General features: G+C 41.4%; 1 protein-coding gene across 1 annotated transcript in view; it reads right to left on the minus strand.

Annotated features, from left to right (window-relative positions):
- The window catches only part of ACAT1 (acetyl-CoA acetyltransferase 1), a 134079-nt gene that overhangs the window by 86599 nt on the left and 23615 nt on the right, over positions 1 to 23865 (minus strand). The window contains exon 2 of the mRNA XM_069202324.1: positions 4909 to 4956. Within this exon, the coding sequence (XP_069058425.1) occupies positions 4909 to 4956 (48 nt within the window). The remainder of the gene's footprint in view (positions 1 to 4908; positions 4957 to 23865) is intronic.

Here is a 23865-nt window from a genome sequence, read left to right on the forward strand (position 1 = left end):
TTGAATACAGGGTAAAAGAGATCACATGGTAGAGCACTACAAAGTGCACTACTTCTGAGCAACTGGCAAAATAAGCATGTACATAATCGTTTCTGTTGTGTTACACAGAGATAGTAAATAGTGGACGAGGTGAGGAGTGGAAAAGTGCGTCGCTCCCTTTGGGCTCAGAGCACAAGGTTAGTTTTGTGTGATAACCCATTATTGAATACGTGAGGCTCGCTGGGCAAAGAACTTAGACAACAGCCTGGGACCTGCTAGATCTGCAGTTAAAATATGTGCTCAGTGCTTAATTTGTGCAGGTGGTTTCCGGTGCTCAGCAACGACACTTAATTCACAGGGCCAGGACTATACATTTTTTTCTCCCTCGTTCGGAACACCCGATAACTGTTCAAAATAACTACAACTAGCTGGGAGACTGCCTGGTGTGCCTCCAAAGACTGGCCTACCCTGGTTTAGGCATGATGAACGTGTACTATTCATCATGATAGTGATGTCATCACGCCTCGTTGTCACGACCCCTGGTCAATTACTAAATAACTGTGCCGTGCTCTCTAATCTATTCATCGCGGGGCGTGTCTGTGCCTACCATTACACATCCGCAGCAGGGGCCGGCTCACCGATGAGCTGAGCGCGAAATTCTGTGAAAGCACGGGCGCAGGACAGACTTGGCACGGAGGCCATGTGAGGAAGAAATAAAAGTTCAGTCTTTTCACGCGTCTTGCTGACTAGCCCAGTGCACAGTACTGATCATAAAACTGCCCTCAATCTGTCACAGTCATGGCCCACTGTTCCCGCCACTCCTCCTTTTAGCAGTGTGCGGGACTAGGCCCGTCAGTGTGCGCAGCTCAATTGCTGAGCTGCATGGGTCTTGCAGCATTATGGGGATGTTTTACTTCCCATTTGAGTTGCTGTGCTGTGCTCTTGGGATCTTTTTGATTGTTTAAATGGCTTTTGGAAGTGTCCTCTGTGCCCATTTTAAGTATCGTCATTAGTTTTGGAGTCCATGGCATGTGTTTCTATATGGTGTTTGGGCGTCTGGAATTGATGCAAATGTGCGGCCGTGAAGCCTATAGAGTTCCAGACATCAATTCACAGTACAGGCATTGCAGCTTGTTAAGGTGTTGTGGTTTTTGGTAGATATGACACCTCTACCTCGGTGAAACATCTTTTGTTTTAATGTATGTTGCTGTCAAATAAATTGCCTGTTATAATCCATGCCATGATTCTCAAGCAGTAGTATGTTTTTGATTTTGACTGCTTTTGCACTGTCCACGTAAGCAGTGGCCATGACACCGGTACAGTTGAGTGGTGTAAGGAATGTAGGTGGACAACTGGAAGAGGTGGCGGCAGCCTTCTCAGAAACATTTTGAGCACAGGGACTTAATCTTTTACAAATTAAGCACTGTATGTGCCTAGTGACACACGCATATGGCCCCTCTTGAAAATCCTTAACAGCTGAAGGGATGCCAAGGGGCTACAGCTGACACGGTGATGGTGGCCTCACACTACCCAGAATGTTGGGAGAAGATTGTGTTGGCCACGACAGACAAAAATACGTCTTCACATGTACAGAACATAGTACTCATCCTGTCTTACATCCTGATACTTTGCAAAGGTAGAGATAATTATTGGAGGTGAAGGGAGAAATGAGGGTTAGGGGAATGTCCTCCCCTTGATTTGTTTAATGGCCACCCACTGTTATGCAACCTTCAGTAATCATTATTGGTTCCCTGCCTCTTAATTCATTCTTAGTGCTACATGGTCCTCAACTACTACACCACAAAACAATAACAATAGTTTGCAGCCTAACAGCACACTTCACATACACTTTGCCTTCTTTTTTTTTAATTTTTTTTTTTACTACAATTCTAATTATGTTACTTTTCATTTTTGTAGCACAGGGTTCACTGCTGTTAACTTTTGTAGTACATGGTTCACAGAACTTTTAAGACAACATCTGGATGCCGGTGGAACTGCTGCACTCATTCTGCTGGATTCGAGTGCGGCTTTTGAAACTGTATCCGACTCAATATTAAAAGAAAGACTGGAAGCTCTGGGTCTTGACGATTCAGCTCTGAGATGGCTTGTTTCCTTCCTGACAGACAACAGGTCTTTTCAACTGACGCTAAATCTAAGCCACAAGCCTTGACCTCAGGAGTTCCTCAAGGCTCTGTTCTAAGCCCTCTTCCATTTAACATTTATGTTCACCCCTAGCATGTTTAATAGAGACCTGTGGGCTAACCTCTTCTCTTATGCTGATGACATGCAGATTTTTTTCTCTCTGTCATCGGACCAAAACCAAGAACCTTTGGCTTTGAACCTGGGCTTGAGCAAAATCTTTGGCTGAATGAGTAAGAACTCTGTCAAGCTCAATCGGGATGAAAAAATAGGTCATGGTTCTGGGTAAAAACACCTCTCTCTGGGGTACTAGAAATTGGCCGGCAGCCCTAAGGGCCTTACCTACTCTATCTATAAAAGTGAATTATTGATTGATTGACAAGTTGACCATGAAACTGCAGGCGACTAAAGTAACTACCACCTGCTTTGCTGTTCTCAGATGACTAAAAAAAAAGAAGATGTGGCTAATTCCTTCTACAGCTCAGAAGACGGTAATTCAAGCCCCGATTTTATCAAGACTAGAGTACTAGAGCATCTACACTCTATAAAGGCGCCGATAAGACAACAATTCACCACCTGCAGATAGTTCAAAATGCGGCTGCCAGACTGCTTCATCTACTCAAATCAGCCTCACTGTCTCAACTGCTCCAGGAACCCAACTAGCTTAAGGTTATGAAACGCATTGAGTTTAAGGCACTCTGTTATATGTTCAAACTCAAACAAGGAGTGGGACCACACTACGTTCAGGAACTGGTCAGACCGCATCATCCCACATGTGCTCTGCGATCCTCCAACCTTTCCTGGTTTACTGTACTAAGGTTCCGTCTTTCCCATATGAAAGCACGCTCCTTTTCTTACCTCAAACTTAACTGTGAAATGCTCTTTCGGAAGCTTTGAAGAATTGTAATTCATTACTGACTTTTCGTAAAAGCCTGAAGACCTGGCTTTTTTTTAATTAACTGATCACTACACTCTACCCAGCTTCTGCTGTGCGCCGGGAAACCCCTTCAGGTAGCTCTGCGCATTATAAAACTCGTAAACTAAAATCATAAAGTAAACTGCTTCCCTCAAATACCTACCTACAAATACCTACAATGATTACCCATTAACAGTTGAGGGTTGAGACTTCGACACAGAAAATTGAGCTTTTGTTCTGGAGGTAATCACGCAGTGATCTATAAACTCTGTATAGACAGTGTCACGTATCATCAACTGAAATGGTCCCATTTTCATGTTTTATACACACTATTTTTTGCTCTTTTTTATCACTGTGTGAGCATAGAGGAGCACATTAGATGAAGCAGTAAATATTGTATAGTTGCTAAGGATGTTGTCTTTTCCTTGACGTCCAGCTTTCATTGATATAAAATTACCTGTGAAGAAGGCCCTGGCAAAATAATATCTGTGCTGTTTGGAGTACCGGCTCTGACGTGAGGAAGTCGGTGTGGTTTTACTGCACAAAATGCAATGGTATAAAACCCATATTTCACAGGGACCAATGGAATATGGACAATATTTCATGGGTTCCTCTCAAATATGGGTTTCATCATCATACTGATGGCACCAATAACACAAGATGGAGCTTTACTATTGTCTGGGCCACTAGGATTATGCGGCAACACAAGACTGCAAGAAAAAGCACATTAGACGGCAATATGCAACACATTCTTTGGCGGCAATATTCTGATCCTTCTGAGCCAGAAACAACAGTTTTGTTAAACTCTGAAAATAATGCTATAAATTATGTTGCATGTATGGTAAATTAAATTATGGAGTAAACACTCAAGCAACCGCCTCACATAATTCTTACCATTACCCATTATTTTATGAACAATCTACTCAAGAAACGTGAATAAGATCTAAATGTTCTGATTCCAATCTGTTTCTATTGTTTTCTGCATATTCAGAAAAACAACTTTACGAATCTCCCTTCTAAAGACAGAGCGTATTTCTTGCAAATGATATTTTTCTTAAACACAATAAGTATTGTTTTCTTTTTACTGCAGACAACCAAATAGTCCAGTCCAGGAACTATTTTCAATAACAGTTTTGGGTTTCAGAAAACACTTTTTTCCAAGCTAACTATAACAACATAAAATGTGATATAAAAATACTCAATAGTTAATGTGCAATATGATCCTTTCAGCCTAATGGTTTTTGTTGTCACCAGAATTCTCCCTGTACATATATTATTCTATGTTGCAATTATGGAGCTCTGATGACTTTTGCAAACCACTTGGCCTTCAGCCTAGTGGTGTGTGATGTCACAAAGCGCCCTCTTGAAGTTAATCTTGGATGATGTTACATTACCAGCTATCTATACTTCTGTGCATATGTATTTGCAAAACTCCTCAGATTTAAGAACCGTATAAAAACAGGACACCTGACTTCGTCTGAATATACTGAAACATTTGGTTTATTTCATTTTACTCCATAGATAAGCATTTTCGATAAACCATAAAAGATTTTGCAATAAGAATAGTTTATGTTGGCTGCAGTCAGTCTGGTCCTAAAAACAAGGTCAGACTTCTGAGAAACTGTTCTTTTTTACGTCATCATGAATGCAGCTGTTCGATCACAATTGACTTCCTTTGACACCAATGCCCTAAATTATATCATTTTGAACGATTCTCAAGTTTCGAACCACGAACTATATTGCTATAGTGTAATAGCGGTGGTAACGTCCCTGCCTGACAGGGTATGTGGTAAAGCAAGAACAGAGTACTTCTAATCCACACAAAAAAACAAGAAACCTTTACAAATGGAGCATGTTTTTGCTACTTTACTTACGTTGCAAGTGCGTGGTGCTGCATAGCCTCTGTGAAAATATTTCAGGACCTAAGAAACAGAAGTGATGACAAGTCAGTTCTCAACACACTAGTAAAGAGTTACAACCATCGCTTATGAAAAATGCATATCGATTAGGACAAAACTAAGCTTTGAAATAGATGTTTTTTATTGGCAGAAAGCTACACTTACCTTTTCTACCTTTCAGTACTGGCAACCATCATAGAATACAAGGCAGCATACCACTGCTTTTCCTGAGAGATCTACAGCCCTCCAGCATTATTGTTTGACTTCAGCGTCAGGGCCACGGGCAACCCAGATTGTGTGGATATGCACATTGTTTACCTGACGCATCCTATTTAGACAGGTACAGCATACGATACAACTTCAGTTCCCAACGCAAACCTCATCAGACCACACAGCAGATCTAATCCTAAACCGGATCTCCTCTTCAGACACACCCCTATCAGTGTCCCTCATTGCAAGGAGAACAACGTCTGGACCTCTCCCAAATATATGGCTCTACAGCCCCATTGGAGACACAGTTTGTGCCTAGGATGTGTTAGTGTTATTTCTAGTTTAAATATTTGCTTAGTAATATGAACCTCTGGCAATTAGAAGGGCAAAGCTGTAATGTACAGAACTGTGTTTTCTTGGTATAGGCTGAATTAGGCTTCAATTAAACCTCGAAACCATCTTAGATTTAGGAGCCACTATTTCTCCATATTTTCACTTCTAATTGATACAACAGGCAGTAAAATGTGCACTGATGCTTTGTGTTGACATGCTGTTCCTGAGGAGCCTTGGAAGTTCTTTAGTTAAATCATTGCTTTCCAATGACTCTTCCTGGTCATTCACTCTAGGTTTACTCACTCAGAAGGATGCTATTGTTTATGTAACTATATTTGTGCTAATACATTCAATGACATTAGGACAGAGGAGATTCATCAGTATTCATTTAGAGGGACAGTGCTAGGATGTTTTTATTATATGAGATTTATTTCATGCTCTAATATGATTCGATAAGGTGTTGCTACATTTGCTGACCCTTATGATGACAATTGTCAATGCTTTCCATGGTAAAATTTGTTATACAAGTATGTGTTTTTGAGGGTGAGCCAGAACCTTATGCCTTTCCTTTGGATATCCTGCCAGATTTGTTCTACTGATTTGCTGCATATTCTGGACATAGACTATTTTCCACAGATTGCCATAAAATGTGGTTTTGAATCTGTAGGGACACATTTCCTCATCTATTCTTATATAACATATAACGTGACTTCAAGACACCTGGAATGAAGGGGTCCTTTTGAAGTCCACTGTTTCATTTTGGTTTTCAACCACATTATTTTAATCAAACACTTTTTCACTCAAATTATCACCATTATCACTGCACTGCGTTGTTACAATTTGTGAGCATCTTAGGTTTGTGATCCATAAATGGAATATTTTCTTATAATTGTAAAATGATTTTGTCAAGGATGATAAAAATAAAAAGTAATATATATTGATTTAATGATGGTATGTTTGGTTATGAATAACCTCTTAACAGACAGTTAAAAGGTGCTGTGGAATTGTAGGCTTATACTTCTCCCTGAAGACCGAATAATTTTAATATTTAATTTCCTAAAGGTGGCATTTTCAAAATTGTAATCTAAAATTAGACTTTACCATGAGAGCTTGTTACCTGCTCCCATTTGGAAATTACAGATTATTAATTGTAATAAGGAAACTCCAATGTTATCCAATGCTTGCAAAAGGGAAAAATACATTTAAGAGTTGGTCACTACCAGAACATACAAAACTTAAACATATATGTCCTACTTTTTAAATACACTGCACCTTGCCCTGGGAGCTGTTTAGGGTCTACCCTAGGGGGTGACGTATATACATTAAAAAGGAAGGTTTTGGCCTGGAAAAATGTATATTTTGCCATGTAAAAATGGTTGTTTAAATCTGCATACACGGACTGCAATGGCAGGCCTGAGACATTTTTAAAGGGCTACCTAAGCAGGGGTGTGGAATTTAATAAAATATCTACTTGTCCATGGGACAGGTTGCTTCTTAAATCTACTTATCCTGTGAAAAAAATCTACCTGTCGCTTGCCATGTAGTGCGGCGACAAATTATGGCTGCAATCCCATTAGGTAAGCACTCTGACAATAGCCTCTCTGATTACTATAGTAGGGCTTGAATACTTGCAGTTTCAATCCCTACTATAGCAATTTCCTTATTTTGCCACCTTTCTGCAGATCTGTATACCAGGGCTGGAGGAAGCAGCAGAAGTTCCAGGGCTGGAAAGCCTTTGAGTCTGCAAACCTATGAACTTGCATGTTTTAAGGATTTTCACCAGCTTTTCTCTAATCTTAATGAGAAACGTTGGAAGTTTATTCCTGACAATGGCAGAAGTAGAGGTTCTTCCAGGGTTAGGAAAAAAGTGGTTGGGGGAAAAGTGAACTTGCAAATGCTCAATATATTTTCACATGAGCAAATCCACACATGCATATTTGCTCGTGCTAAAATACAGTTAACAAATATTTTCTAGGAGTACGATTTCCTGGTCTACTTTTGTAAGTTCTTCTGCATTCATAAACACCACTAATTCAAAGACCTACACCATGGGTGCACTTTTGAGACTTTTTTAAAGAATTAGGTCCATAATTAGGTCTGGTGTTAACAAAGACATTTTGTTTTTATTAAACTTCTATTTCTCTCTCTATTTATCAACTGGCTTTACTTTGAATGATTGCATTCTGCTCTTCATCAGGAGCATACTGGCGCACAAAGTAGTTTTATTTAGTGCCAGGAACTACTGTTGCAATCAGTGGTGTAACAAAACTGGAGCCCCCCCCTCAAAGAGTATAGAGGGGGCCCCCCTCCAGACTCACTCAAGGTAAGTGCTTTGCTGAGGGGGGGGCCTGTAGTGGGGCTGCAGGGCCTTTGTTACGCCACTGGTGGCAATGTGTGCTTTTTGAGAACAAAAGCTTTTTTATTTTTGCTAGTGTTTGTTACAATGGTGAGGGCTGACAGCTACCACAACAATAAAGTGTTACAAAAGCCATGTCAAAACAAGACATGCATTGGCTGAACCAAAAGACTCACAAATATGTCGGACCGCTTGGCTTTGCCAATGCTGGTTTCTTTTCATGCTTCCTATAATCTTGTCGAAAATGGTTACACTGATTTTCCATTAGGAATATTTTTTGGAAATACTAAATGCATGGAGCAACATTTTAATAAATTACGCTTCAGAGAAATAGCACCTAAAATGTCATTGTAGCAAAACATTTCTTTTCCTACTTGCATTTTTTTCTGAACATTTTATTTTGAAAGCAAAAAATCATGCCTCTTGCTTATAAGCTTCAGCAAAGATTTGCATCTAATCAGAGAGCATTCTGGGAGCATTATACTTAGCGCCATATTGCAAAACTTTTCAAATGTGTGTACACTTTTTTTTTAATCTGGAATCACTGTCAGTGATGTAGTGCACTGTGACCTTAAAATGTTTATTTATAGTGCTCACCCTAATAATGAAGGATTTTCAATAATGAACCATAAATACAAGTTCGAACAGCATTGACATATGGCCACACAGTACCTCAACTGCAGATAGTTCCCTGCTGTGTAAACTGGCAGCCAAAGGGTTTGTGCTGCAGGGGGTTGGGCCTACTTGTCCCAAGGACAAAATAAACATGAAAACATGTTGCCCTTGATCCCAAACAATATGTCCTGGGCGTTAGGAATTCCACATTCCACATCCCTGTGTGGCACAATCAGTGCTGCAAGCCCACTAGTAGCATTTAATTTACAGGCCCTGGGTAATGTAGTACTACTTTACTAGAGGCTTAAAAGTTAATAAAATTTGCCAATTTGGGATAGGTCTACATTACCATGCATTTTAGTACTGGTCACACAGAATGAATAGTTTTAAGGCCAGCAAAACGAGATCAGCAAACATGAAAGAAGGCAAAAAGTTTGGTGGAAAGTCCATCTTAAGACTGACAGGTCTAACATTTACCGTGTGTAAAAGAGAGATCCTAGATAATCAAAAACAAACTTTAGATCCATTTATAAAGTGACCTCAAACCCCATTCATACACACCCAAAGAAGAGAAACCTATGTTAAAAATGCCATTCATATGGACATAGACTCCTTTTCCATCTATCCTGCCAGCCCATGCTTGTTTTTACCTTCTATGCTGCCTCCTCTGGTCTTTACTGCCCCCTGCTCTTTACGTCTGTCTACATATCCGGGCCACACATACACTTCCATTTTGCCAAGCTCTATATTTCTCCCTTAACTTCTTCAGTCCATCACTGGGATGTCAATTCCCTTCTTTCTCAGTTTCCCTTACATTTTCCCTCCATTAATATAAACAGCCCTCCTTCTTTTCCCCTCCTGCCCACACTCTGTACCATTAAATACATCTTCCACTCCTCCTGCCACACAGGGTAGTGATTCCTCCTTAAGTCAATATATTTATGTACTCTCAGATATCCCAAGCATGTATACAAATCAGGGAGGTTTAACGCCTACCTCTCCCTCGCTTCAACCCTCTCTTCCCTCTATATCAATTAGGGAAAGAGCGTACACCATTTATGCCACTGTAGCCTCAAGCCAGGGCAGAAAATACACTTAAAACTGGAACTATCAATGCACTTACACAGCAAGGAAACAAGCACAACTATAGAGTAGGAAGGACACTGACACTAGGTAGGATACTAAAGGGAAATAAGGCATGGAGTGAAACACATTAGAATGGCAAGGATGACTTGGGCAATGTGTTCACAAGGGGAAGGTTCACCACATCTAGGTTTCAAATACACAGATATATATAATGCACAAGACTTATACACTGGGACAGGCAAACCACAACTGTAAAAAGACCCACTGATCCCCACTCGCAAGGATTTTGCTAGAGTCATGTCATATGTGTAGTCATGTGGAGTGTTAAGTTTAATGTATGTTTCTTTTTGTACAGTATGCATGCTGCAAGTGGTCTTGTGGGGACTGTTAAGTGAGTTGAAGAAGGCTGACCACTGGGGCCAGGGAAGCAGACATTCCTGCTGTTTGCTGGTAGACTGTGGTGTGGTGAATAAACACGTCTTAAGATTCTCTCATCCAAGCACCTCTACGAAGACTGGCATGCCGTAACCCACAAAGCACCACTAGGTAAAGGAATTGGTGAATGTTGCACATATACAAAACACACATTAGAATAGTAAATGTATGGTAAAGACAAAAAAAGCAAAGAACAGGAAACACTATTAGAAATTAATATAGATATTACCACATCATCTACTTTATCAGAGTGAAAGTTAACATTTGCTGAATACAAACTACAAATTCAATCGTTTGGACACCAACAGCATGAACCAACTAAGAATACAAGAACATGGACACCCCAATTTACATTATAAAATTTTTCCATGAGAATATATGTCAGAAGAATTTGCTGAAGAAAGGGCATTTCATGTACTCTCAGACAGTAGCAATACTGTATCACACAAAGCAGTATGTGAGCCCCAAGAGGGTTCACCAAGCTTTCGGATTATATAAGTGTTACATCACCCATTAACAGGTGAAAAAACACTTTTGGAAAGAAGAGGCTGTGCATTTGGTAAGCGATTTACTTGTCCAAAGATTTTTGTATGGGTCTACTACCAGGGGAGAGGGTGTGGTTATTCCGAAACTCATGCAAGTTTGTGCATACCCATCACCTTACACATTTGTGGGTATTTACAGTCTTCTCTATCTGCTTCCAGAAATGTACTGTTGACAAGACTATGCATTTACCGTCATTCTCTTTTATGACCAGTGATATGTGTATCTTTGGTCCAACTTCGTCCCCCTTAAACCTTGCAGGGTTTACGTTAGGATAAAAGAATTTGGGGGTGGGGCCTGCTAGGTTCCAAAGTGCCACAATGTCACGGTGCTCCAAAAAGAGTCACCGATTCCTTGCAACACCAGTGCTCCTCAGGTGGCAAGGGTGCATCACTGCAGCTGCATAGAGAGTAGAATTCAGTGAGTTTTCTTAGGGGGTTAGAGTGGAACCTTCTTAGGGGGTTAGAGTGGAACCTTCTTAGGGGGTTAGAGTGGAACCTTGCTGCCAGTGTGGGTAGTTGGTGGAGTTGCCTGCTATATCCAACCTGGCAGCAGACCTATGCCCAGTGTACAAAAACAAGTGGTGCTTGTAGGAGTGTTCTGCCCTAGAATACCGAGCCACAAGTAAGACGCAGTCCAGGATAGGGTACATTAGTCAAGCAGGCTAAAAGAAAAGAATGACTTCTTTCAACCAAAAGGGTCAGCCAAAAAGTTGAGCCAAACAGAGTTAGTTGATGACTCAAAAGATTATTGAACCGACAGCTACAGAAAAAAATCCAATAGGATTCATAAATACTCTGTATGCAGACTGGTACAAATCAAGAGCACAGTGTAGTCCTAGTAAAGAAGTAGGTTAGTGGCTCATGGATTGGTAACATCAGTGGGTTTCCATAGGTAGTTGAAGGTGGAACATCTGGGTAAAAAGTACATTTTTTCGTAGGCCAATGCCATACTGAATGGACTCCATTCAGAAATACATGACTTAATTTGGTGTGGTTCTGGGCCTAGAGCTTTTTGGAGTAAGAAGTTGGGTGTTCATGATCCTCAGGTTTGGGCCAGGAGTAGCCCCTCCAGGAAATGGGCTAGGAGAGGTTTGGGTTGGTGCAACAGTTCTAGGATAACAAGTATTGTTTTTGCTAATGGCTTGTCTCTTGGTTGTTCTCTTTTCCTCCGAGGATATAGAGGGCCACTTTTTTTGGTTAAATGTGTACATGGGTGTGGAATTTCTATAGTCCGACGCCCAGGACATTGTTTGGGGTCAAACATAGCAAGTTTTCATGTTTATTTTGTCCTTGGGACAAGTAGGCCCAACCCCCTGCAGCACCAACAATTTGGCTGCCAGTTTACAGGGAAGCGAACTGCCTGCAGTAGAGGTAATATTTGTGTTCATATTTTAATGCTGTTCAAACTTGTATGTATGGTTCATTAATGCAAAGAATTTATTATTAGAGTGAGCGCTCTAAATAAACGTTTCTTCACGATTGACACTGGTTCGAGTAAAATAAATTAAAAAAAGTATGCACATGTTTAACAATATGAGGCTACGTATAATGCTCCCAGAATGCTCTCTGATTAGATGCAAATGTTTGCATAAGCTTGTAAACAAGATGAATTACTATTTGCTTTACAAATTAACTGTTCAGAAAAAAACGCAAGTAGGAAAAATAGCGTTTTGCTAAGTTACTGTGAAAATATAGGTACTATTTCTTTGAAGCATTATTTTGTAAAACGTGTTGATGCATGCTAGTAATTCCAAACATATTCTTAATGGAAAATCAGCGTACCCATTTTCAACAAGATTACGGGGAACAAGAAAATAAACAAGCACTGGCAAAGCCAACCGATCTGACGTTGGCGGTCAGTCTTTTGGTTTTCTGAGTGTGTCTTGTTTTGACATGGCTTTTGTAACTCTTTATTGTTGTGGGAGCACCCGGGTGCTCACACCTCCAACAAACATTGTCAAAAAGCAAAAATATTTTTTGGTCTCAAAAAGCTCACACTGCCACAGTAGTTCCTGGTAATGCACCAAACTACTTTGTGTGCTAATATGCTCCTTGTGGAAGAGCAGAATGCTACTATCACTCACAGTAAAGCCAGCGGATAGATGGAAGGAGAGAGAAATAGAATTTTAATAAAAAACAAAATCTCTTGGTTAACGCCAGACCTAATTAGGAGTCCAATTCTTAGAGAAAGTCACAAAAGTGTACCCATGTAGGTCTTTGCATTGGTGGGTTTCATTAATTCACAGGAATTTACAGAAGTAGAACAGGAAATTACACTCCTACAAAATATTGGTGAACTGTATTTTAGCACGACCAAATATGCAAGTGTAGATTTGCTCCTGCAAAAATCTATTGAGTGTTTACAAGTTCACTTTCCCGCCAACCATTTTTTTACCAAACCCCGAAAGAACTTCTGCTTCTGCCCACGTCAGGAGTTAATTTCCAAACTTTATCAGTATGGGAAAAGATTAGAGAAGAGCTGGTGAAAATCCTTAAAGCATGCAAGTTAGTAGGTTTGCACAGAGTCAAAGGCGTTCCAGCTCTGGAACTATTACTTAATACTTCCTCCAGCCCAATATGTAGATCTGCAAATAGGTGGCAAAATAAGGAAATTGCTAATGTAGGGCTTAAAATTGCTAGTATTCAAGCCCTACTATAGTATTAGCCCTGGCATAATCAGAGAGGCTATTATCACAGCTCTTACATAATGAGATTGCTGACATAATTTGTCGCCACAAAACATGACACCGAAGGCACAAGTAGATTTTTTTACAGGACAAGAGAACTAAGAAGCAATCTGTCACATGGACATATAGATATTTTATTAAATTCCACACCCCTGTGTGCACTAGACTTTAGGGACAATTATTTATATAATGTGTGTTTTTGTAGTTGAATGTAGTGGATGATACAATATTAAACCTAAGGTGCTATTTATGTTCAGGTTACCACATTCCACTCGGTTGTTCAATAAACAGATTTAAAAGTAGAAAACAAAGAATTGCTTTGTGTTGCTACAGCTTTGACTCAAACATCACGTTACAATAGTAGGGCTTGCATCCTTCTAGGATGAGGAAAAGGAAGAAGCATTTGGATTACTGCCTTGTACTTTTCCCACCAAACAAAGCTTGATAAGCGCAGGACACTTTTTCTCGAGTACTTGAAAGAGAATGATTGTATAATTAATTGATAATGGTAGACTCCCATCTGACTCCCCAGCCCATTTGACCCATAAATCGCATAGGGGTGCTGCAATCCTGGACTACGTGGTAACAAACTATCAGTCATTCTCTCTATTAAAGGACATAACAGTAGTACAGATTACCCTTAGTGATCACAAAGTTCCGGTAGTATCTCTTGATCTGAAGGCGCAACTCACTGATTCATGGAGTCTAGCAGGGCAGCACCCCCAGCTAAATGTTAAAAATGGTAGAACATATTGGCCCCCGAGTAGTTTTAAGGGGCTCAAAGGAATTCTGGAAAGTACCCTGAATGATCTTGGTAGCTGGGTAGGAAACGTAATTGAGAGTTTCACGCAACTGGTTGTTTCAATCCCCAGTCAAAAGCCTTAGAACAAATATATGGTAAAAGCTCGTCCCTTTTTATTATTAAACAGATAAATTAATGCTCTTATTCGTAAACAGTATAGGGATCATTCTTCTATGAGGCAATCCCAGCTAGATATCTTAAAAAGAAGAAGAAAGAGATTAAGAGTGTGCCTAAAAAAGGATGCCACAGATAGATCCTGGGTTCCAATAAGAGAAGCAGCCTCTTACGGCCATAATAGGCAGTTTTGGTCCTTGATCGCAGAGGGGTGTGGTACAAGAAACAGGCCCCTCCCAATATCCATAGTGAACTAAACTGGTCGGCTTTACTATCTGAACTTTATGCTTCTAATGGGACTACAGTGAAAATCCCTCAAACCAGAGTCGATTCCTCATACTCAATCCCAATATTGTAATAAAACACGATATATCCTGCTGGTGCAAATTTTATTTCCGGTGTTCCAGTATTGCTATGAAGCCAGGAATGTCCCACAATCCTGAAAGGGTAGGGTCATGGTCCCTCTGTATAAAAAAGGGGATCAAAATTGTCCTAGGGATTACCGCCAGATTGCACTTTTGAATGCAGTCGGAAATATCTTTGCTAAATTCCTGTTGTCACAGATTAACGATTGGGTAAAAAGGTACAATATTATCCCCTTAGAGCAGTCAGGCTTAAGGAAAAATCATGTCACAATTGACAATATCTCTGTTTTGCAAGTTATTAATGAAAAATCTGTCTCATTGAAAGGGGAAGTGATCTATGCAGCCTTCATAGATTTCTCCACAGCATTTGATAAGGTTGACCGTGTCCTGTTATGGAAGAAGCTCCTAAGACTAGGCATGCCAGTCATTCTCTTTGACCTTGTGGTAGCTCTTCACTCATCCACCTGGTACAGAGTTTTGCTAGGGGGTGAACAAGGTCTATCTCATCTTATTTCAACCAAAAACGTCCTAAATCAAGGATGTATTTCGTCTCCATTGTTATTTTCCCTGTATCTTTCGGATTTACCAGCACATTTAACTCTATGTGAGGGCTTTGCTCCCAAACTAGGAGGTAGATCGCTGTGCTGTTTACTTTATGCAGATGGCATAATTATTTTAGATCGTACCCCAGCAGGGCTTAATAACAGACTAAAAGGCCTCAAACAATACACTGAAGCTCACTTTTTAAAGATAAATTGCTCAAAAAGCAAAATCTTGTGCGTTCACAGGAACAAAAGATTAAAGTACAGCCAATTTAGCTGGACCTTGGGAGCTCAACCCCTCGAAAGAGTAACCTCTTATGCGTTTTTGGGTAAGATTGTCTGTGGGAACCTCAAAGACAGAGAGCATGATCAAAGGAAGGCCCAATCCCAAGCCAAAGGTCTGAACACCTTATATAGGGCAACGGTCAGAAGGCATTTTAAACATCTCTTAGAGGTATATCGGGTAAAAATACCTCCATCTTTACTCTAACCTCCCTCGCCACGCACACATCTCAGCCCACCTCAAGGACCTCCACTGGCTACCCGTCAACAAAAGGATCGTCTTCAAACTCCTAATCCACACCCACAAAGCTCTCCACGACGCCAGACCGGCCTACCTCAATGAGCGTCTCAACTTCCACGTCCCTACACGCTAGCTCTGCTTCGCCAACCTCGCCCTTGCATCCGTCCCCCGCACTCACCGTACCACAACCGGCGGCAGATCCTTCTCCCACCTTGCCGCTAAAACCTGGAACTCCCTCCCGTCAACCTACGTATGACCCACAACCTCCTGACCTTCAGGAAGTACCTCAAGACCTGGCTCTTCAAACAGTAGCTCCCACCCTCCACCTCTGCCCCCACAGCGCCTTGAGACCCTTCCGGGTGAGTAGCACGCTTAACAAATTACTGATTGATTGATTGATTGATTATGGTATAGAGCATATTGCGGTATCAAAGTGGATCTTTCTCAATAAACTCGAGGGACGTGTCTTAAGAAATATTTTAACTGTAAACTCTGCTTTTTCTGTACCGTTACTAAGACTTAAGTTGGGCCTGCGTAGCTCTTTTATCCAAGGCCTGGGTGTGATAATCCGTTGGATGTTTAATTTGATGACGTTACGTGACGACTCTTTGCAGTCACTGCTAAAAAAAGAAATATTCGCTGGTCATAAAGTAAAATATACCATCTGCAAGAACTTTTTATATGCCATGGATCTTTTACATTTAGATCCCTCTGCAATTTTTACTCTCGCCCCAGCACAGCTTAAATCCACACTTAGGAAAGCAACTTGGGCAGTGAGTTTCTGCCAGAACAGTCAGGCCTGCGCACACAGACAGAGTTTTCATATAATATCTGATTCCTTAAGGCCAAGGATCACACAGCCCTACCTCATCTGGAATTTGCCTCATTGGGTGAGAAGATTCTGGCTCCTGCTGCGACAGCGGCAGCGGCAGCTCCCCCTGAACACATTACAAGCAAAATGGTTTGGCTCTTCTGCTATTTGTAACCTATGCCATAATGGCATCAAGACTTGAAACATGTTTTAATTTGCCCGGCCCTATTGCCTTATCGCCGTAAGTGGCTGCGCCCTGTTTGCCTATCCCTTTTGTTTCGTTCTGCTTCTAATCTATTACAAGCCTTATTTATTCCGCCTAATGAAATGTTTTGTGCTTGAGTTTTTAACTATTTTAAGTGTTTTTTTAACTTTGTATTAGCTTAATTAATTTCTTTACCAAAGTTTAATCCATTTGCTACTTTTATATTTCTTCTTTTTGTATATTTATGTATTATTTTATGTGGATCTCCATCGGAGTTCCGTAACATAATAAACTTAAACTTGAACTTGACTGAAACATCACGTTACAATAGTATAATTTTATGGCACTCAACTCAATCACATAAAAACAGGACAGCCCCTTTTCCCTCTGGAAATGTGTGTATCAATGAAAATCAATAAAGGAGTTCCAAGTGGTGAAACTTTAAATAAAGTAACATTTGTTCTCAAATGGAACACTTTTCTTGTTTCCAGTCCTATTACCTGACTAGTTCTTTTGTATAAATATACAACACAGTAAAACAGAGACAATCTCAGTTGACTCAGCAATTAAAGGAAAAACAAAATAAAAGTGTATTTTTGAAACGCTGGTGGCAGCTGGTAAGAAGGAAGCAATGTGGGAGGGGTGTAGAGGAGTAGCATCAGGTGACAGAAGGAAGACGCAGGTGAGAAGTAATGATGCGCGGCAGTAAGGAGGAGAAGCAACAGGCAGAGAGAGCAATGGCAACACAGGGGGTGGCAGGGAGGCGCACACAGGTGACAGTGAGCAACAAAGAGTACAAGGGAGAGAAGTACACAAGGAAGACAGCTGGGAAACACATGGATTTCTGTGGAGAGTTTAATTAAAAAGAAAAAAGTACTCGAAAAGTAAGTAGTGGAAGCATAGAAGCCAGCCAATCAAAAGCGAAAGAGATGGTACAGAGACTATGCTTCATGGGAGGGACAAACACACGATTTACAAACTGGGGCAGGATGAAGAAGCAGGCAAAGGTCAGTGACAGGAAAGGCAAACGATGGTAAGCAACAGGCAAGTCTCAAACCCCCATATGTTCTTTGTAAGCCCACAAAATGTTTTTCGGAACCAGAGAGCTGTACCGTCTGGTAGGCTCAATCTTTGTCAAATCAATGCAAAAGACCCGTCATCAAAGTCTAAGATGAGAAAGCTTTGTGGCGCATCAGAAGTTCGAACAGTATGCCCAGACATGGGTCCCATGCTCAGTGCCACTGGATTCAAGCTAGCCTGGCTGATGGGGGGTGATAACCTGAAACCGTTCCCAGGATGCATGTCTTCGGCCCAGGGAGGACCTGGCCTGGCAGTTTAGGCTGCACTGTTCCCATGGGAAGCAAGGTCAAGACTAATTTGCATATGGCTGGCTCCAAACTGGGGTGGCACAGTGAGCAAAACAACGATGGATTTAAGCCAGATCTGTGACGGAGGAAAAATGTTTGACAATGTTCAGCCCATCATCTTTTTGTGTTACATCAGAAGTCTGGTATATCCAGACCTCTACAATAATCTGAACAGTATTGGCACATTCAGAGCCCTACTATGATGAGACTGCTAGTCCAAACAGAGCCCAAACATACAACGCCCTACATGGGTAAAACCCCACATAGGTAAAACCAGTTAATAGTTGAAGGCCTGGCACAACTAGGGTCGTGGTATGTCCAGACCCTGGTATAATCAGAAATACAGCATAATCAAAACATTACGGCCATTGGAACTCTGGCATTACATGAGGTTTAATATAATAATTTCCTTGCGTTATCAGAGCTCCAATATCAGGCTGGTAACATCAAAGTGCTCTACTATATGTATTTAGACAGATCTGAATATATCACCAACTGATGCAGCTTCTACTAGTTCTGAGGGTTTTTAGTCCCACAATGACCACTCAGTTAGCATCAAAGCACTGAAGGAATAGTTACAGTTTAATACAAGGTGAAACTAGACTCATGTTCAAAGTCGGCCTGGATAACACTGAGATTAAATAAATGGACAACTGAACTTGGCAAGGAACTGACAGATGTCAAATGGGAGAATGTACAGAATGATTCCACAAAGGCATCTGCAAAGACTGTTTTAAGCTACAAGAATTAAATATTTCAGATTACATTCATATTGCACATGTTTAAGCCCCCAAACACGAGGCAGATTTTCCCAAGAGCCAAAGATAGATCACCCACATGGGGGCCAGGAAACTTAAATTTCTTCCATGGAACGCAACATTGTTCAATGCTTAGATATTGGAACTGGTTCTTTTTGCAGGGTCAACCCACGTTTGCCCTCTGTTGCTGAACCCATATTTGTTGGCATTTGGACTTTGTGCACTTTGCCCCTGCTAACCAGTGCTATAGCGCTTGCGCTCTCATCCTCAAACACAGTAAATTGGCCTACACCTAATTGAAACATTTAGCTTACTTGTAAGTCTCTAGTAAATTGTACACACGTATGCAGGGCCTGTAAATTAAAAGCTACTAGTGGACTGCAGCACTAATTGTGCCACCCACTTAATCTAGCCGTTTTAAACATGGCTCCAGCCTGCCACTGCAGCCTGTAGAGCAGTTTTAAACAGGCATGTCGATCTGGCAACATAAACTTCTTGCCATGCCTCAACATTCCTTTTTAATACTTATACGTGATATGGCCTCATAGTAAGGGTGCAATGTATTTATAAAGTATACATATTTAAGTTTTGCACGTCTTGGCAGTGAAAAACTCCAAGTCATTTTCTACTGAAGTCATTTTCTACTGTTGTAAGGCCTGTCTCTCCCATTGACTAACACTGGGTTACCTTACTGCATTTGGTAAGTGCTAACTTTGGATTGGTATCCAATAGAGATATGCTGTTTAGACTCAAATTGTAATGTAAAAACCTCTTTAATGGTAAAGCTCAATTTTAAGTCACATTTCTGAGAAGATGCTACTTTTAGAAAGTTGGCATTTTCTTGTCTCAACCATTTGTGCCCATGCCAGTGTCCTAGGTCACAGGAATGTGAATGGTTCTGTTTTTGGAGTTTGTGTATTGCTTCCAGGCAGTAATACAAAGGAAGCTTAGGTGTGGACAGCCTGGGCCATTCCGGCAGAATGACTGGGAGGGTCTGTACCCAGTCCCACTTATATTTCAAAGTGCCTTGCTTCTTGCACATGCAAAGGTATCTGACACTATGCCTGCCCGTTCTTTTGTCACCCCCAGTTTGGAACCTTGACAGGGGAAAAGGAAGAACCTTCTAGGGCCAGATGTGGGGGTACCACAGGGGGTCCCCCCACTCAAAGGCTGGCTCCAGGTATAAATATTGGCCACCCATGGCCACTCATTAGAACACTCCTGGACCAATGGAAGTTACAGAAGAAGGACAGCCCTGCTGTCTGAGGACTGCATTGCAACTTGAAGGACTGCATGCTGCATGAGAAGAAAGACTGTACCTGCTTGTCTTCATCCCAGGCTAACCAGACTAGCTCTATGGGTGAGTTGGCTGACCACCTGTGTGAGCTGGATGGACGACACTACAAGCTTCAGAGGCCTCCCTGAGACTGCCCAGATGACCTGCCCGAGTCCTGCTGGCTTCTGCTGGAGTGAGTCCGCGAGTAAGTGAGAAGTTTATTCTTCTCTGTTCAGGCCAAGACTCTTGTCACCCATGGGGGCCGCCAATACTAAGATCTGGTGAGGCCTGCCCTTTGCCTAAACAGAGACCACCTGCGACAAATGGAAACAAAACCCATACTTACCACTACAGCAACGACGGTCGGCAATGTCAGACAGGTTCTTCGCACTACAGTGATGACCATTTGAGACACTTGACCTGCTCTTCCTGCTACAGCAACGACTGTCCACTATGCCTGACTTGCTCCTCAGAGCCTTCGCCAAAGCGAACGGAACTCTTCACTCTCGACTTAAGAAGTAACTTTTCTGTGGGACTTACCTGGTCCCTGTATCAGACCCACGCTTTACTGCGGTCATCCTGAACTTGTGACTTTCTTCGCTGGTCTAGCGTGACCAGATAATCAGGAGTGACACTGTGCTTTTAGGTGCCTTTTCCACTAAAAACTTTGAAACAGCACATCTTCGGTTCTACTGATTCAATTTTTGTTGTTCTGATAACATTTACTATATTTTTCCAAATTGGTTTTGTGTTTTTCTGGTTTTGTGTTTTCACTTTATTACTGTTTGTGTACTGCATAAATACTTCACACATTGCCTTTAGGTTAAGCCCGTCTGCTTTGTGTCAAGCTTCCAGAGGATTAAGCACAGGTTAATTTAGTGCCTTTTGTGGTTCACCCTGACAAGGATTGTGGTTGTTGCTTGAGGTGGGCTTCCACCCACTTCATGTAATAACTTAATGTCTTACAGTAGAGAATACGGGAGGGAGGTAGCTAGAATTGTTTTAATGCTAGCTAGTATGGTCGATATTTACAAACCTGAAAAAAGGTTATTGGGCCCATTATCCACACTCAAAAAAAGAAATTGATTTATGAATTTGAACTTGGTTGTCCTAATACCAAAAACACAGCTGTCAATGTTGTGAAATTCTCTCTCATCCACACAAGTTTGATGAAATGCCACAAGAAAAATGAGTCCATCAGAGGGACATGCAATTTCTTCCCCGAGGTTTGAGAAATGGGGTCATTGGTTAGGCTGATGTTCTGGGCAAAACATCAAAGGACTGGTTACACCTCTGAAAACACCTTCAAAAATATTCGAGTTTTTGGTTCTCATATTCTGTTAATAAGTATAAGTCTGGCTTACTGCCCTCGATTCCTGGACAGCAAAGAAATGATTTAACAGTCTTCTCTCATAAATGTGGAAATTGTTTCAAAAATCCATGCAAAAGTAAACAGTAGTGAACAGATTAAGTGGTATTCTGGCGGGGCCAGCGGAAACCTCTTGGCTCACTATGGTGGAAGTCAACAAAGGAGGGCGAAAGAGGGTCCAGTTCTTTGCCACAGATTGAGCAAAGGGTGTCCCCAAAGTATGCGATGGAGATGACGCCTTGCAGTTAGCACCCATGGGGCGCTTGTTAAATTGCCATGCCATTTTTGGTATACGCAATAATCATGGTCAAATCTGGATTCTAGGGTGTAGGGGTGCTATAAACAGGGGACGCCCAAAGAGTAGGTCTAGTGCTCGCTTTGATGTCTGGTTGGGATTAATCCCTGACCTGCTGTAAAACTGGAACAAAAGGCTGAATGGACTTGATTGAAATGGTGATGGTGGAAGAATCAGCACAGGCAGCGTCAGCAGCCATATGGAACAATGGAGGTCTTTTACCTACCTTGAACACTTTTAAGGTCACTGACAATCAGATGCAGGACCCAAAGTAAGCAAGTGAGATATCCTACTAATTAATATTATTCTATATACACATTAATCGTGGTTTGTTAACTAAACAAAGATAATTCATTCTTAGCAGGATTACCAATGACATCAGAGCATGGTAAAGAAATGGTGGCATTTGTGTCCTTAAGGCCACGCTCTGGACAGTCCATGTCAAGCACAGCAGTATGTTGAGGTACAGGGAAGGTTAAGTTAAGAGAGTACATTCATAAGGCAGTCACTACTTCTGAGCATCTTGTGTGTTCCTTGGATCGTTTTCTTTATCCTGGTTAGTTGGGCTGTGCTTCCTTACGACTTGTGCTGGAATCTTTGAAGTAACTTTCATACTCCATGGTCTGACAAGGGACTACTGAGCGTTGGCCGACTGTTGTCCTTGTGAAGAGCCAGCTCTTATTCTCTCAACACGCTCATCTCGTGCAAGGGCCCAGCAGCTTTAGGTTACTGCAAGATCTTGAGGCTTCATCCCAATCTCGTCAGGCATGTCAACAGTGCTTCGTTCCTGCCATACCCACTTTATCTGCTGTCTTCTAGAGACTTATTCTGATATCACGGGTGATAGGGATAGTAAATACTGCTTCAGGGCTATTCTAAGTATTCAATTTTGAGAGGATCTCGTGGAAAGCCAGTGTCTAAAGAGGCGATGATGGCTGGTTTGAATTTGAAACAAGCGGTCAAGTAGAGCAGAGATTAAAATATGTTGGCTACTTTCTGGACTTTATTCTCAGAACGGAACTGGCAAAGGTGGAGGGACAAGTTTCATATTCCATGCCAGATATGTGCCTGGTTTGTGGTAAAAACTCAAAGAGACATTCCCCATAATGCACCCATAGTCTAAAACTCAAGTACATCATCTGTGCAGGGACAGACCCTTGTGCTAACCACCATTTCCCCTATGCTCAAAGACACACCCTCACTCGATATACTCGGGATGCAAAGAACTCCAATTAAAAGAGGCAAACAAATTTTGCGAAGAGGGCCAGGTGACAGACAGGTTAAAAAAAAAAAAAAAAAAAAAAAGGGATGAATCTTGAACTCTTGAACTACAGTCTCTCTCTCACCAACCATCGTTTCCTGCAAAGAAGGGGTCTGTACCATCCTGGACAACGGTTTGGGGGCTTCAATTTCAGTCTCCCGCAACTAAAAGAATCTAGCACTCTGCTAATGAGACATAAAATTTAGAGCTTGTCACAGAGAATAAGGGGTAATTCAGAACATGCAAAAATGATGCATAGCATGATGCTACTAACCACCATAAAAAGTGGATACTTTCATCCTCACATCGGGTATGAAGCGTGAACCATGCACAGAGCAACTTAACATTGGCAGTAACTGTATCACCATTGCTGTAAATAGGGCGGCATTCGCCTCAACATCATTTAAACTTCCAAGGCTCATCTGTGACCTTCCGCCATCGTTCTGAAAATGAATAAAACAAGCATTTGCAATGCAATGGGTCTCCCATTTGCTCGAGTTAGAGCTAGTAGCGTTGTAAACTCTTAATCCAACTTTTCTTGCCACATAAATTGAAAATTAAAAGTAAAACAGTTTCACATAAGCAAGCCGATTCACAGCGCCACGGCCGCAATGAGCATCATCATGAAGAGACACAGAAAAGGAAAAAGAAGTTCGCTCGCAGTCAAACTTATCTGCAAAAGTGCAATTAGCCATGTAACGGGGTGATGGCCAAGGCAGTAACAAAACCTCCCCAAGAAGGGACAAAGGTAAATCATTTACTAATGTCATCAAAGGACTTTTGAAGGGCAAGCCCACGAACGAGTGGTAGTGATGGGCATGAGGTGGGCGTGGTTAAAAGCCCAGACACATACCAACACGTGGGAAAAGCAGCGCTTGCACGCTGCTATGCTGGGTCTAAAACGTAGTGTGCTGAAACTAAAACATATGGCCAGTAGTGAAAGGATCCATGTAGCAGGGGCATTCTCCAAGGCTTAAC

The sequence above is a fragment of the Pleurodeles waltl genome, chromosome 8 (genome assembly GCF_031143425.1).
Source record: "Pleurodeles waltl isolate 20211129_DDA chromosome 8, aPleWal1.hap1.20221129, whole genome shotgun sequence".
Lineage (NCBI taxonomy): Eukaryota > Metazoa > Chordata > Amphibia > Caudata > Salamandridae > Pleurodeles > Pleurodeles waltl.